The 13,778-nt window shown below is 57.8% G+C and overlaps 1 protein-coding gene across 9 annotated transcripts in view; it reads left to right on the top strand.

Moving 5' to 3' along the window:
• IQSEC1 (IQ motif and Sec7 domain ArfGEF 1) overlaps positions 1-13,778 on the top strand; it is a 359,058-nt gene that overhangs the window by 304,864 nt on the left and 40,416 nt on the right. For all 9 annotated transcript variants that reach the window (XM_075996352.1, XM_075996353.1, XM_075996351.1 and 6 more), the window contains 2 exons: positions 6,754-7,045; positions 11,945-13,194. In XM_075996352.1, the coding sequence (XP_075852467.1) occupies positions 11,951-13,194 (1,244 nt within the window). In that variant the 5' untranslated portion in view covers positions 6,754-7,045; positions 11,945-11,950. The remainder of the gene's footprint in view (positions 1-6,753; positions 7,046-11,944; positions 13,195-13,778) is intronic.

The following is a 13,778-nucleotide window of genomic DNA, read 5'->3' as shown; positions in this document are numbered from 1 at the left end:
CCCGGCCCGGCTCCCGGGGGCTGGGTGTTACAGGCCGTGTGCTGTGCATGCGGACGCAGCGTCTTGCCCCCGACAGCCTTGTGGAGCAAGTCGCTGTGTGTGACTCAGCCCCGTGTCTGTGTGTGGCCCCGCCTGGGAGGTCGCTGAGACGCAGCGGGAGCATCCGCGCTGCGGGACCACGCTGCCTGGGCTCTGAGCCCGCTCACCAGCTACGCCCTGGGGACAGGCGTCCCCCCCATGCCTGCAGGGTGGTTGGAGGGCTGAGTGGGTTCCATGTGAAGCTCAGAGCGTTGCTCCATCACATCATCGACTCTGGGGGTGGGCAGCGGGTCCCTGCTTCCATGGGTCCTCTCGCCGGTGCCCAGAGCCGCCTGACTAACATTCTTCTTGAGAAAAGTCATTCATGACTTCACAGGCCACAATTAGAGACGTCCATGGCTGAAAGGCCGAGGCCGCACCCTGACTCGCGCCCCGGCTACAGTCGGGACGTGGCTTCTGCCGCGGTCTGGGCTCCGACTGTCGGGCTCGCCCACCCTTCCCTGGAGCCCTCCAGTCACGTGGACTGGCCAGCAGAGGGTGCTGGGGGCCCAGGTCTCCCTGTGCCCTGGGTCAGACTCTCTGGCCTGTGGCCGGCGTCCCTGGAGAGGGAAGCCCTGCAGCAGGCAGTGTGCAGGGGCAGGTGACGGGGCCCAGGTGGTGGGCCTGTCTGTCCCTCCTGCCTCAGCTGCCGAGACTCATAGGTTGGGCCCTCTAATTCAAAGAATGACCAGAGACGGTGGGCAGTGCTTTTTATGAGCCACACACTGTTCTAAGACTTTACCGTATCAACTTAGCTAAGCCCTGTAACAGTTCTGCAAAGTAGGTATTGTAATTACTCCCATTTTACAGGAACAGAAATGGATGCACAGAAGTATTCCCACCCATGGTCACGCAGTGGAAGCAGAACTCCAGCCAGACCCAGGAGCCCACGCAGCACCCGTACTTGGCAGAAAGGCAGTGGCCTGGGGGGAGACTTTCCCACAGTGTCCCATGTTCTGAGGGTGTCGTTCGCCCCAGGACAGTAGGAAACTCAAGATGCTATCCTGTAGTGGTCCAGCACCTCACCCAGCCATTTCCCCACATGAAAATAACACATACCATCTCCAGAGGAGGAAGCCATGTTGGGAAAGTGGAGACAGGGAGAGGAGCTTGGAGTGACCCTTCAGTGATCAGACCTTGGAGGCCCCGGCGAGGGCAGGAGGAGGGCTGGCTGTGCCTGGGCCTGGGATGGGGCACCAGGGCGGAGTGTGGGTGTGTCCCCATGCAGCTCCAGACCCGCTCTCTGGCCCTGTCGTCTGCTGGTCCTCCCACCAGGGGCCCATCCTGTACATGTGGAGTTCACCTCATGGGAGGAAGGTCTCGTTCCCCTGGCCTTTCCGTCTTTTCTGGAGGCCAGGTGATTTGGGGACCCTTGGGCAGTTGTCTCTAGTCCTCACATAGCAAGACCTCCTGTGGGGTGGATAAACTGCACACGTGCTCCGAGTGATCTACACGGTGAGGAAGAGTGTGGGGTGAGGGTGGCCCCTCCGAGGCCATGAATTACAAGTAAAGGCTGCAGATTCAGATAGGCCATGTGGTACTTGAATTGAAGTCCCTTTTACTACATCTCTGATGAGCGTCTGACCTGCCACAGCTTGTACACCTGCAGTAGCAGAGAGCTCACCACCTCCTAAGCAGCCCTGACCCAGGAGAGCACCCTTCCTCGGGTTGGGTGGCAGTGGTCCTAGTTCTGCCCACTGTGGAGTCCTCTCCAGCTTCGGCTTGCCAGCCTGTCAGAGGTTGAGGAGATCAGATCATTTCCCCTGGGGCTGCTTTCCTCCTGGCTGAGCAGTCCCAGCTCTTGTTAGTAGAAATCCAGTTTTTCTCCTGACACACTGTAATTTGGGCTTGGCAAGTAGAGTCCCTTTCACGTGCCAGCTGGGGTTGGCTGTGTGGAGTGCCCTGTTGGAAGAGGGCTGAGTCTGCCCAAGATCTGCAGGAGGGAGTGTGATTAATTAGCAATGTCTGAGGGCCAGGTGAGCGGAGAGCGGGGCAAGCACCTGCCCCAGGTCTGCCACCCCACCCTAGGGCTCTGGACAGTCAGTGCCGCTCCCAGGCTCGGTCTTCCACAGTGATCTGACAACTGTAGCCGGCAACAAGGCGATCTTTGCTCCTGGATTTTCATTCGTGTCTGTGCCTGGCTCTCGGCTGCATCGCAGCATCAGCTCCCATTAACCCTAGGCGCAACAGAAGAATCCCGAGTCTTTTTCATAAGAACAGCCATCAAACCAGATCTTCCCGCTGTCTTGAGATTATTTCCATTATACAGATATAGAATTAATTTAAATCAATCCTTTGTTGATGTTCATTTAGATTATTCCCCAATTTTTGAAATTAGAAACACTGAGGTGAAAATCCTCTACCTCTGTGTGTATTGGTCTTGTTTCCTTAGCACAGATCTCTGGAAAAGGGGTCACCGAACCAGGAGTGTCTTCTGAAAGTGCTGGGTGGAAGCCACCCAGCTGCCATAGGACGTTCCAGAGACTGTAGACTGTCAGGAATGCTCAGGACTTGGAGCAGGTCACCCATTTTTCTGATCTGCACGTGGCCCAGGCATCTGCAAGAGCTCATGAATTCAAGAGTGCAGTTGAGGACTCATCTTGTGTGTTCAGTCCCATCCGACGGGCTGGATAGTGGGAGAAGCTTCCCGAGGGAGCGGGACCGGTGGCCTAGTGTTGAGCAGCCAAGCTCAGGAGGTCCGAGGCAGTGCTGGGGTCAGGGCGGTGGGGACCAGCCTGGCTGTCCAGAAGCCCCACCTAGACACTCGTGTACTCTGGCAAAGTGTGACTGTCATTTTACAGCCAAGATCTGTCACTAGGGCATCTGTCCTTCTGCCGTGAGGAGGGAAAGGTTGCCTGTTCTGTACAATGTGACATTTCTTCCCTCCCAGAAAGAAACTGGGGCCCGAGCAGAGTGCTTAGCCCGGAGCTTCTGGGCACCCTAGAGAAAAGCGTTGTTATGGGCTCAGACAGAAGATGCCAGGCGTCTGCGAGGCGAGCTTGATGACTGTCCTGGCTGGTCCCCTGAGACAGCGATGCCAGCTTATTCCTCCGCCCGCAGACCGCGAGCGCCCGCTGCGCACGCCTGTGTCAGCGCTGGCGTCTTGTTTAAAAAATACCTTTTTGTTTATCAGTTCAGATAAACTCTAATTAAGAAAACTCTGTTTTAGTGTCTAATACTGTGTAGCTCTGACCGGGACCATCAAGAAGTGATGTTCCCTGCTCAAGGTGGTTTGTAAGCGACGTTGGAAAATGCACGCTGTTCTCACTCTGTCCACACGTTTGTGAGAGGAGCCTGGTGGTGCCATGCCCGTTGCAGTAGGATGGCCTGGCCATTTCTTTTCTTTTTAGGATGGTTTAAAAGGGAAGGGCTGCCACATTCCACAACTCAAAGCGATGCCGTTCACACAGACTCAACAAAACGTGACAGAGTGGCTAGGGGCTGGCTGGGGAGGAGGGACTAAAGTGATGATGCCCAGGACCCTGCCCTGAGATTGGAGTGGAAGGCTGGGGGCAACTGTCAGACCTCCCCTTCCTGGAGAGGGTGACCTTGTGAGCAGACTAAGACTCTCCCAGGCACATTCTGGACCTGCTGACTCCACCAGCCAGGAGCCTGGCAGTGCCCAGAGTGGGAGTCCTGGACTGGCACAGCCAGAAAGTGCTTGCCTGCCCCCAGCCACCCTATCTCAGTCCTGTCCCCAAAGTACCCTTGTACTCCAGGTCATGCCCACTACGATGTCCTGCCCATCTTGAGTTCAGTGGCCATCATCGGCTTCTCTTTCCTCACTCACTTCTGCCCCAAACCATGGGTGGCAGGGAATAATGGCAATCTTCCAAGTTCACAGGTGGGCTCTGGCCCTTGCGCACTCCCCACTGTTAGGGGAAGAATGCCCTGTTTGCCTGCTCACAGCTGTTTTCAGGACAGATAGGAAAGGTGAAGAGTGAAATCTCTCCAGACTTGAGAGGTGGACATTGCTCCTTTATTTGGGGCTCCTAGGTCAGGGGCAGTGCAGTGAGGGTCCTGGCCCACCACTCCCTGGCAGAGTCTCCTGGCAGTGCAGGAGTGGCCCATGACCCCCGAGGGGCTTCCTGCTCCAGGGACCTGCAGGGAAGCTGTCTGGCAGTCTCTGTTTCTGCGGAATCTCACTTACAGGACTGTTTTAGATTCTCCTCTTAGTAGTGGAGACCTAGCTGCATCTCCACTACTAGCTGCATCTCCACTACAAGTCTTTGTTTCCTGTCAGCCTTTTGCCCAGAAACACAGATTGGGCCTCGGATGGAAACATTTCTAGTTTGGGGATGTGTGCATGGAAATACTTCCTTGTGATGTGCCAGCAGGCTGTGGAGACAAGGGAGACAGGGAGGAGCATGGGGGCAGGGCAAAGGCCTGGGCCTTGGGGTCAGGCACGTGGGATGGGCTTCCCAGGGAGCCTGGTCACTCTGTGAGCCGAGGATCGATTGGCTGAAGCCTGAGATGGGCACTCGTTCCTCACTGTACATGACAGTTGCTTGGGGTTTGGCAAGGCATTGTTCACGGCTTTGTCAATAGAATGGGAGAATTTTAAGATCTGCCTGTCCCATTCCTGTTCCCCCAGCCAGTGTATACTCATGAGGCCCAAAGGAAGCCGCTGTGGGTGGGGGATGCAGAGGAGGGGGATTGGGTGACCTCTGTGATATTGGGAGAATCTGAAGGGGTGGCGTTCCTTGAATACCTTGAAGGTATCTAGTCCAACCCATTTGGATTACAGATAGGGAAACTGAGACCTTGAAATGAGGGGTGACCTCAAGGCAGAGCCAGGTAAAAAACCTGGGTCTCCTCTGCTTGTCTCCTCTCCTCACCTTGGCCCCTAGGGAGCAGGTGGAGTATCTCATTGCTTGTCCCCAGAGCCATTTAGTGAAGTGGTAGTCTTGTCCCTAAGCTACAAGCTGGAAAGCAAGTACAGAAATTTGCAGTGTAGGCCTGGCTTGAGGTGCAACTGGCCTCAGAGAGCAGGCTGCCCCCACCACCTAGGTTGCTGGCTATGCCCTCTACTCCAGCACCTCCTTCCCTGGACCCCCACTCTGGGTTTCTTTGGAGTTGGTGAACAGCCTTACATTCTGCACTTGGCAGTGGGCTCCTGCCAGGCCCCTGAGGGGCGGCAGGAATAGAAGCAGAGTGGGCAGGGGGGTGGACCCGTTGGCCCCAGGCTGTTGCATGCAAGGCGTTCCCATTGGTCTGAAGAAAGGACCATTGAGGAAGCACCGCAGCCTGGATAAGGTCTGTGTTGTTCCCTTCTTTCTGCTGTGCCCTTACGGTGGGATCTCCACCCTGGCCCCGGGGACTAGAGAGTCTTTAAAGTCCCTTCCAGGCTGAGGTTGAGTGATTTTACAGGGACAGGGAACTCGGCAGGGTGCCTAGAAGTTGCGTTAGAAACTCATTGCTTAAATTTCTCCCTCCCTTCCTTGTCTTACACCATAAAGCAGTCTGCAGTAGAAACCAACATCTGCACAAAATGAAATGTCTTCTGAGCTCATGGGTTAGGGTGAGTTGGCCCATCTGGCATGCCCCGCCAGTTGGCCCAACTCCTACACTATGCTGGCAGACGTTGAGGGAATGTCGTGGGGACAAGAGGCAATGAGGTGGAGGGGAACACTCGGTTTCAGGGTCCCACCAGCTTGGGCTTGAATCCTGACCCACCTACTCACTGCCTAGGTGACCTCAGGTAGCTCTTACCGGCCTATCTCCTCACCTGTAAAGAGAAACCTAATAATTCCTCCTTTGCAGACTGGTTTTAAGATATAGAGAAAATGTGCATACATCACTGTATTCGTTTCTAAACCTGCCATAAAAAATACAGACTGGGGGGCTTAAACCGCAGACTTTATTTTCTCACAGTTCTGCAGCTTGGAAGTCTCAGATCAAGGTGTGGGCAGGGTTGTTTCTCCTGCAGCCTCTCACCTTGGCTTGCAGATGGCTGTCCTCTTCCTGTGTCCTCACGTGGTCATCCCTCTGTCTGTCCTAATCTGTTCTTAGGACACCAGTCATATTGGCTTAGGGCCCACCCTAATAACCCTATCTTAACTTAATCCCCTCTAAAAAGACCCTATCTCCAGTGACAGTCCCATGGTCAGGTAAGGGGTTAGGACTGCAGCCTACACATCTGGGGGGACACCTTAGCCTGTAACAAGCACCAGCACGATGCCTGGTCCCAAGTAGGTGTGCCGTGAAGTCACTTTTGTTAATTATTGTTTTTTAAAAAAGGTAAAAGAAACCACTGGTGTACTTACTGCAGGCGGCAGGGACAAAGTGACAGGATTCACCAGCCAGTATTTACTGAGCACCTGCCAAGTGCTAGGCACTGCTCCCGGTGCTGGGCTCATCAGTGACCCAGTGGGCCGTGGAGCATTCTTGTGTGGCAGACAGACGGGCAGCATAATCACTCAGTACAGTGTGTCGCATGTCACAGGTTTACAGAGGAAACTAAATCTGAGTGAGTGCAGCAGGGTCCTCAGGGAGGCCTGAGCGGAGTCTTCGTGGGCCACCCTGGCTGCATGTGGACCCACCATGGCAAGGGAGGGGCAGGGAGAGCCCCATGGGCTCCTCTTGGGCCGTGTGGGGCCACCCCCTTCCACAGCCTGGTGCCCTGGTTCTGGTTTCCCGCTCACAGGAAGTCTCTCACCCCTCTCTCCTCTGCAGCGTCGAGGGTGAGGCCCCCAGCAGCGAGACTGGCACGTCCCTGGACAGCCCCTCAGCCTACCACCAGGGCCCCTTGGTGCCCGGTTCCAGCCTGAGCCCGGACCACTACGAGCACACGTCGGTGGGGGCCTATGGGCTGTACTCGGGGCCGCCGGGGCAGCAGCGCACGCGGAGGCCCAAGCTGCAGCACTCGACCTCCATCCTGCGCAAGCAGGCCGAGGAGGAGGCCATCAAGCGCTCCCGCTCGCTGTCTGAGAGCTATGAGCTCTCCTCGGACCTGCAGGACAAGCAGGTAGGTGGACACAGCCCTGCGGGCCACACAGCGACAAGAGGCAAGGCAGCTCTGCCCACTGCCTGTGGCCTCCCCAGGCATGACGGCCAGCACTGGAGTCTGCTGTCAGATGCTGTCTCCATCAGGTTCAAGTTAGGGTGTATGTTTGCTAAGGACCTGGCCTTCTCCTTGGCCTGAGCCCTGCCTTTCTCCTCCTGGGAGCCTTTGCCCCAGCGTGGCTCGGGCTGGGATGTTTGAAGGGACTCGATTGTCTGACATTCCTTCTGGAGACTCTTGTAGAATTGTCCTCAGATGAGGCCTTTGCCTGGGTTCCATGCCCCTCAAGGCCTGGATCTGGGGGCTGTGGTGGGGATCTGAGTGTGATAGCCCAGCACCACCAGGACACACAGGTTGCGTGGCCAGCCACAGAGGTTCTGAAGACCCAGGGAAGACTTGGGGAGGGAGCCCCCAGGGAGAGAAGGAGGGAGGTCAGTTTACGACATAAATAGCACAAGCTCGGAAAGGAACGCCTAGCCCATCTGCAGCCAGTGAGGTGAGGTTGCTTATTATGTCCCTCTTGGTTCACAAGTCTGTGTTCTTGTGGGGAATTGCCTCATTGAAGGTGCACTCCCTCCCCCAGGGGCCTTGGTCCAGAGCAATGACCCTGTCCCACCATGGGGTGGGCACCTGTGTGCAGAACGGAGAGGAGGAGCAGCCTGCCTGCCTGGCTGGGCTCGAGGAAGGAGCAGAAGCAGCTTCTCAGGGTTGAGGGAGAGAGGAGAGTTCTGTCTCCACTGGGGCAGTGGAGGAGGGAGAGCTAGGACGTGAGTCCTGGGGAAGCAGAGAGCTCTCAGTTCCAGGTCCCTCGGAGTGCAGGTGCGTAGTGGCCCTTCAATAAGGACCCGCGTGAATGAGCAGATGGATACACAAGTGAGCCAGTGAACTGACAACTCTCCTGCAGTTTCAGGCTTCAGGAGAACTCCTGGGCTGCCAAGAAGCAGCTTGGCAGGCTTGCAGGGGCAGGCTGCGGAAATCTGGCTTTGCGCAGCTCCTGGGTGCTGAGCTTTGGGCAGGTTCCTCGTAACTCCCAGGCAGCCGGCTCTGCCCCGGCCCGGCCTCAGACCCTTCCCAGCCACGCCAGACTCCATGCTGTAGATGTCACCTTGCCCTCCCTCCTGCCCACAGCTATCCCACGGCCTGGCCTGCCTTCTCTCTGCTCCCTGATCTTCCCATTTGTCCTTCAAGGAGCAGAGGTCTGGGCCCAGTGTGGCCCCCTTCCTACGGGAGTGGTGGGGGCTGCCCAGGGTGGGTCTTCTCTCCTGGCAAATCATTCCTTGCTTAGCCCCTCCCACCCGCTTTCAGTGCCACCCTGCAACTTTGGCCAGGCCAACGCAGGGGAGGACGGCCTCTGTTCCGTTTATCCAGTGTGCCCAGACCCAAAGTAGATCGCAGGCAGTTTGTAGTAGGAGGCATCTGTGGCAGGACATTAGGTCAGTAATGAGAAAGGTGAGACTCAGTAGAGGCTGTCTGTGGCGGTAACTACGTGCTTAATGCAGCCCTACTACGGCTGCAGCTGTCTGTTTTCTTTCAGTGCATGTCAGCTGAGTGCCCCGTGTGCCAGACACTGCTGGGGAGTCGCCAGGGAAGGAGACGAGGCCCCTCCTGAGCTGGCGCGGTGGTGCAGGAGACAGACCACAAGCAAGTTAGCACTCAGGAGACAGTGTAATTCCAGAAAGCGATGCAGACTCTAGAGATCGCAAAATTGGCTGTGGGCGGTGACAGCATTAAATAAGGGTGGTAGAGAAGACCACTCTCAGGTGGAGTTAGAACTGGGTGTTCCAGGAAGAGGTGAGAGCCAGGTGCAAAGGCCCTGAGGGAAGAGTGAGCGTGGTGTGCGAGAGCTGGAACAGAAGAGGCGAGAGGGAGGCTGCAACATGGAGGGCTGCTGAGCTTCCTGGCAAGCAAGGCAAAAGCAACTGCCAGGTGAAAGTAGCATGCCTGATTCCACAAGGAGTTTTAATTCTGGGTAACACAAAGCCTCATTTGGGTGAAAGGAGCCCAACGGGTAGTCTCGTGTTCTTCTGGTCCCCAGCCATCTGTACTTTCTGGTGGTTTCCTGTCCTTGAGAGCAGGAGGCCTCCGTGGGCCTCACAGTCGCTGTGTTACCAAGCGGGGCAGTTCTGCTTTGTAGAAGGGCATTTCCTGGTTCTTCATCCCCACTGTTCAGAAGTGTCCCTTTCAGGGCCAGTGAGGGTCTGATGGGACAGCCCTGGCCACCATGGGTAGGGGGTCAACTCCCGTACCCATTATCTGTGTGGCCTGGGCCGGCTGCTTCCCTGCCCCGAGCCTCTCCTCCTCTGGGAAGTGGGGCATTGAAAGCCCTCAGGAGGCCAGAAGTTGCTGTGAGCATCAGATGAGGTGTGCAGTCTGCAGCACACACAGCCGGCCAGCAGGTGTCCATGCCTGCTGGCTTGTCCTGCCCTGGGTTCCAGTAAGTGTTTAGACTGGGCCTGGTGTTAGTTACAGTTCAGAAAGAAGAATGAGCATGGTGAGTTTGGGGGACGAGCAGCCCTAGGTCAGTGCGTGTCCCCTTGGGGAGGGACTATGAGAGGCTTTAATGACTAAATGCAGTACCCGTTTCTGCCCTGCTGACACCCCGTTGCTCCCAACACACATGCAGATTTGGGAAAAGGCCTCAGGAAAACAGGGTGGCTGCCTAGTGTGTGAGGTCCAGAGCCAGCAGGCAAGACAGCCCTGCGGTGAGCTCCAGGCCAGAGCTGGTGGCCCTGGTGCTTGTGACATCCCCACCCAGGGCTGACAAGGGATGCCAGGACTATGGGCCTTCTTGGGCAAAAAGGGAGGACGGGAAGAAAGAGCTTCCCAGAGTGCAGCCTCGGGCCCCTTATTGGCCCTGTAGGCTTTCTGAGTTCCACTCACAACCCAAAAAGTAGAAAACTCTCTGCTTGCAGATGTGGAAGTGAGGTCATCTCTTTGGATGGCGTTCAGTAACTGTGGGGGAAGAGGAAAAGCAGAACCACCCTGGCTGACTCTGGGCCTGGCTGGGCTTAGAAAAGTCATTTTGATCCCCACACCCAGCTCTTCTCTGCCCAGCCTGCCCAGCCCTTCCTGTGGGCCCAGGAGAGCTGCCGCGTTCCCCGTTTGGGGCGCTCTGGACCAGCTTCACAGGTGTCCCTGGATGGCTCGGCACGCCGACTGCGCAGGGAGGCGCAAGAAGCACGAAGTCACTTGCCTAGGCCACCTGCCTGGGAAGCCAGAGGGCCAGGCTGCATGCTCACGCGTGCCGGCCCCCGGCAGCCCGGAGAGCCCCGCGCCTGCCTCCCCGCCCTGACTCAGGCCGCAGCCCGTGTTTTGCTTGGCATCTGCTCAGTCGATTCCAGCTGTGTGTCTGTGTCTGTCTGTTCCACTGGACAGACTCTCGCTCCGCAAGGCAAGGGCTTGTGTGTCCCCCTTTCTGCTGTCAGTTTGGTGTGATGGCTGGTGTGTCGGGCCAGTGGGGCGAAGCGGGCAGGTACAGCGCTTTGCCTCACTCCTAGGGACCTGAGACCTCTCCCAGCCCCATCAGACGGCCGCCCTGCCCCAGCACCCGAGAGGCCTGGCCACAGAGAAGCCAATTCCTTCTCTTCGCTTTTCTTTGATTCACACAGAGCCAGCTCCGGCTGCGCGGCTGTGTTCATTTTTCAGGAGAAAGCTCAGGGAGCAGCCTTCCTGGCTGTCCGTGGTTGTGGGTGGCCCCGCCGAGCCCTAGGACTTTGGGAGGCCCATATGTCACACTGGGCCCCCCGCTGCCTGCAGCCCTGCCCTTGCAGGATGATGGCTGTGCACCCCATCTCCAAACGCGGACACAAGCCATCGGGAACAGCGGTGCCCAAGAGGGAGAGCCTCCCGGAGCAAGTCTCTTAAGCTGCGTGGGCCTCAGGTTCCTCTTCCCTAGAGGGGCTGGCTTCACTCACTTCTTCCAGCATCTCCAGAGTGTTTTCATTAGATTGTATGCTACAAGGTACACTTGGGCCAAAGGCGTCCATGACCTGAGAGGCTCAGGAAACACGGCATACTGTATCCCACTGCCTTTTAATGACTGGATGTGGTGGCTCTCATCTGTAATCCTAGCACTTTGAGAGGCTGAGGTGGCAGGATCATTTGAGGTCAGGATTTTTTTTTTTTTTTTTTTTGAGACAGAGTCTCACTTTTGTTGCCCAGGCTAGAGTGAGTGCCGTGGCGTCAGCCTCGCTCACAGCAACCTCAAACTCCTGGGCTCAAGCGATCCTCCTGCCTCAGCCTCCCGAGTAGCTGGGACTACAGGCATGTACCACCATGCCCGGCTAATTTTTTGTATATATACTTTTAGTTGGTCAATTAATTTCTTTCTATTTTTAGTAGAGACGGGGTCTCGCTCAGGCTGGTTTCGAACTCCCGACCTTGAGCAATCCGCCCGCCTCGGCCTCCCAGAGTGCTAGGATTACAGGCGTGAGCCACCACGCCCGGCCTGAGGTCAGGATTTTAAGACCAGCCTAGGCAACACAGTGAGACTAGATCTCTACAAAAAATTTAAAAATTCACTAGGCATGGTGGCACATGCCTATAAGTCCCAGGTACATGGGAGGCTAAGGCAGGAGGATTGCTTAAGCCCAGCAGTGTGAGGTTGCAGTGAGCTATGATGACACCACTGCCCTCATGCCCAGGCAACAGAGTGAGACTGGAAGCATATTTGCATTCGCTTTAGGGGACCCATATTCCACATAAGCCCACCAGCACCACTCAGCAGTCGCTCTAACCAACTTTGAGATGTGCTGAGATCTTCCCAGGCTGTGCCTCTATAGGGTTAGGAAGCAAGAACTGCTGTGGTAGGTGCCACGCTGTGCATACCTGCAGGATATCCTCATTCTTCTCTCCTCCCCCCAGGTGGAGATGCTAGAACGAAAGTATGGGGGCCGCCTTGTGACCCGCCATGCAGCCCGCACCATCCAGACTGCGTTCCGCCAGTACCAGATGAACAAGAACTTCGAGCGGCTGCGCAGCTCCATGTCGGAGAACCGCATGTCGCGCCGGATCGTGCTGTCCAACATGAGGATGCAGTTCTCCTTCGAGGGGCCCGAGAAAGTGCACAGCTCCTACTTTGAGGGGAAGCAGGTTTCCGTGACCAACGACGGCTCCCAGCTGGGGGCCCTGGTGCCCTCCGAGTGTGCCGACCTGGGAGAGGCGTCCAGCCTCAAGTCTCCGGCCCCCTCCAGCGACTTCGCAGACGCCATCACGGAGCTGGAAGACGCCTTTTCCCGGCAGGTGAAGTCACTGGCCGAGTCCATCGACGACGCTCTCAACTGCCGCAGCCTGCACTCTGAGGAGGCTCCCGCCATGGACACGGCACGCGCCCGGGACGCTGAGTCCAAGCCGGCCCTGCACAGCATGGACCACCGCAAACTGGATGAGATGACAGCCTCGTACAGCGACGTCACCCTGTACATCGACGAGGAGGAGCTGTCACCTCCTCTGCCCCTCTCGCAGGTGGGGGACCGCCCGTCCAGCACTGAGCCAGACTTGCGACTGCGTGCCGGGGCTGCAGCCCAGGACTACTGGGCCCTGGCCCACAAGGAGGACACGGCTGGCACGGACACTAGCTGCCGGAGCACGCCGTCGCTGGAGCGGCAGGAGCCACGGCTGCGGGTGGAGCACCTCCCACTGCTGACCATCGAGCCGCCCAGCGACAGCTCCGTGGACCTCAGCGACCGCTCCGACCGCGGCTCCCTCAAGAGGCAGAGCGCCTACGAGCGCAGCCTTGCTGGGCAGCAGGGCAGCCCCAAGCATGGCCCCCACAGCGGCCCCCCCAAAGGCCTCCCCCGAGAAGAGCCAGAGTTGCGGCCCCGGCCACCCAGGCCCCTGGAGAGCCATCTGGCCATCAACGGCTCAGCCAACCGGCAGAGCAAGTCTGAGTCTGACTACTCAGACGGTGACAACGACAGCATCAACAGCACGTCCAACTCCAACGACACCATCAACTGCAGCTCCGAGTCCTCGTCCCGAGACAGCCTGCGGGAGCAGACCCTCAGCAAGCAGACCTACCACAAGGAGACCCGCAACAGCTGGGACTCGCCTGCCTTCAGCAACGACGTCATCCGCAAGCGGCACTACCGCATTGGCCTGAACCTCTTCAACAAGTGAGTGGGGCGCCTGTAACCAGAGCGGGCGCGGGGCACGGGGCCCACGGCAGGCGAGCAGGGCTGACTGTCCTGCGCTGCGGCCCGCCTGCCTGCATGGTGCCAGGTTCAAGGTTCAGAGTGGCACATGTGGGCAGGGCAAGACCCCACACAAGGTGCTGGGGGAGAGTCCAGCTGTGAGGGGCGCCCGGCCCTCCCAGGGCCACTGTCAGGTGCTCACAGGCTGAGAGGGGACGCATGGGGGCTTTTCTGTGGGGAAGCATCAGAGACAGCCATCCCCCGGAGAACAGGGCCCTGTCCGTCGTGTGGCAGCGAGGGGCATGTTGGGCCGTGTCCTGCCCAGGCTTGCTTGTCAGGCTCAGGTGATGCAGGGCACAAAGGCCTTGGAGCAAGGGCAGGGCAAGCTGCCTGGGGCCGGGAGGGGGCCCAGGGGCAGACGCAGGCTCTACCTGGGGCCGTGTCTGGGGGTGACACCCTGACGCTCTACCTGGGGCTGTGTCTGGGGGCGACACCCAGGGGCAGACGCTCTACCTGGGGCTGTGTCTGGGGGTGACACCCAGGGGCAGACGCTCTACCTGGGGCCG

The sequence above is a fragment of the Microcebus murinus genome, chromosome 21 (genome assembly GCF_040939455.1).
Source record: "Microcebus murinus isolate Inina chromosome 21, M.murinus_Inina_mat1.0, whole genome shotgun sequence".
Taxonomy (NCBI): Eukaryota; Metazoa; Chordata; class Mammalia; order Primates; family Cheirogaleidae; genus Microcebus; species Microcebus murinus.
Note: the sequence above shows the minus strand (reverse complement) of the source record. Positions and strands in the feature narration are given on the sequence as shown.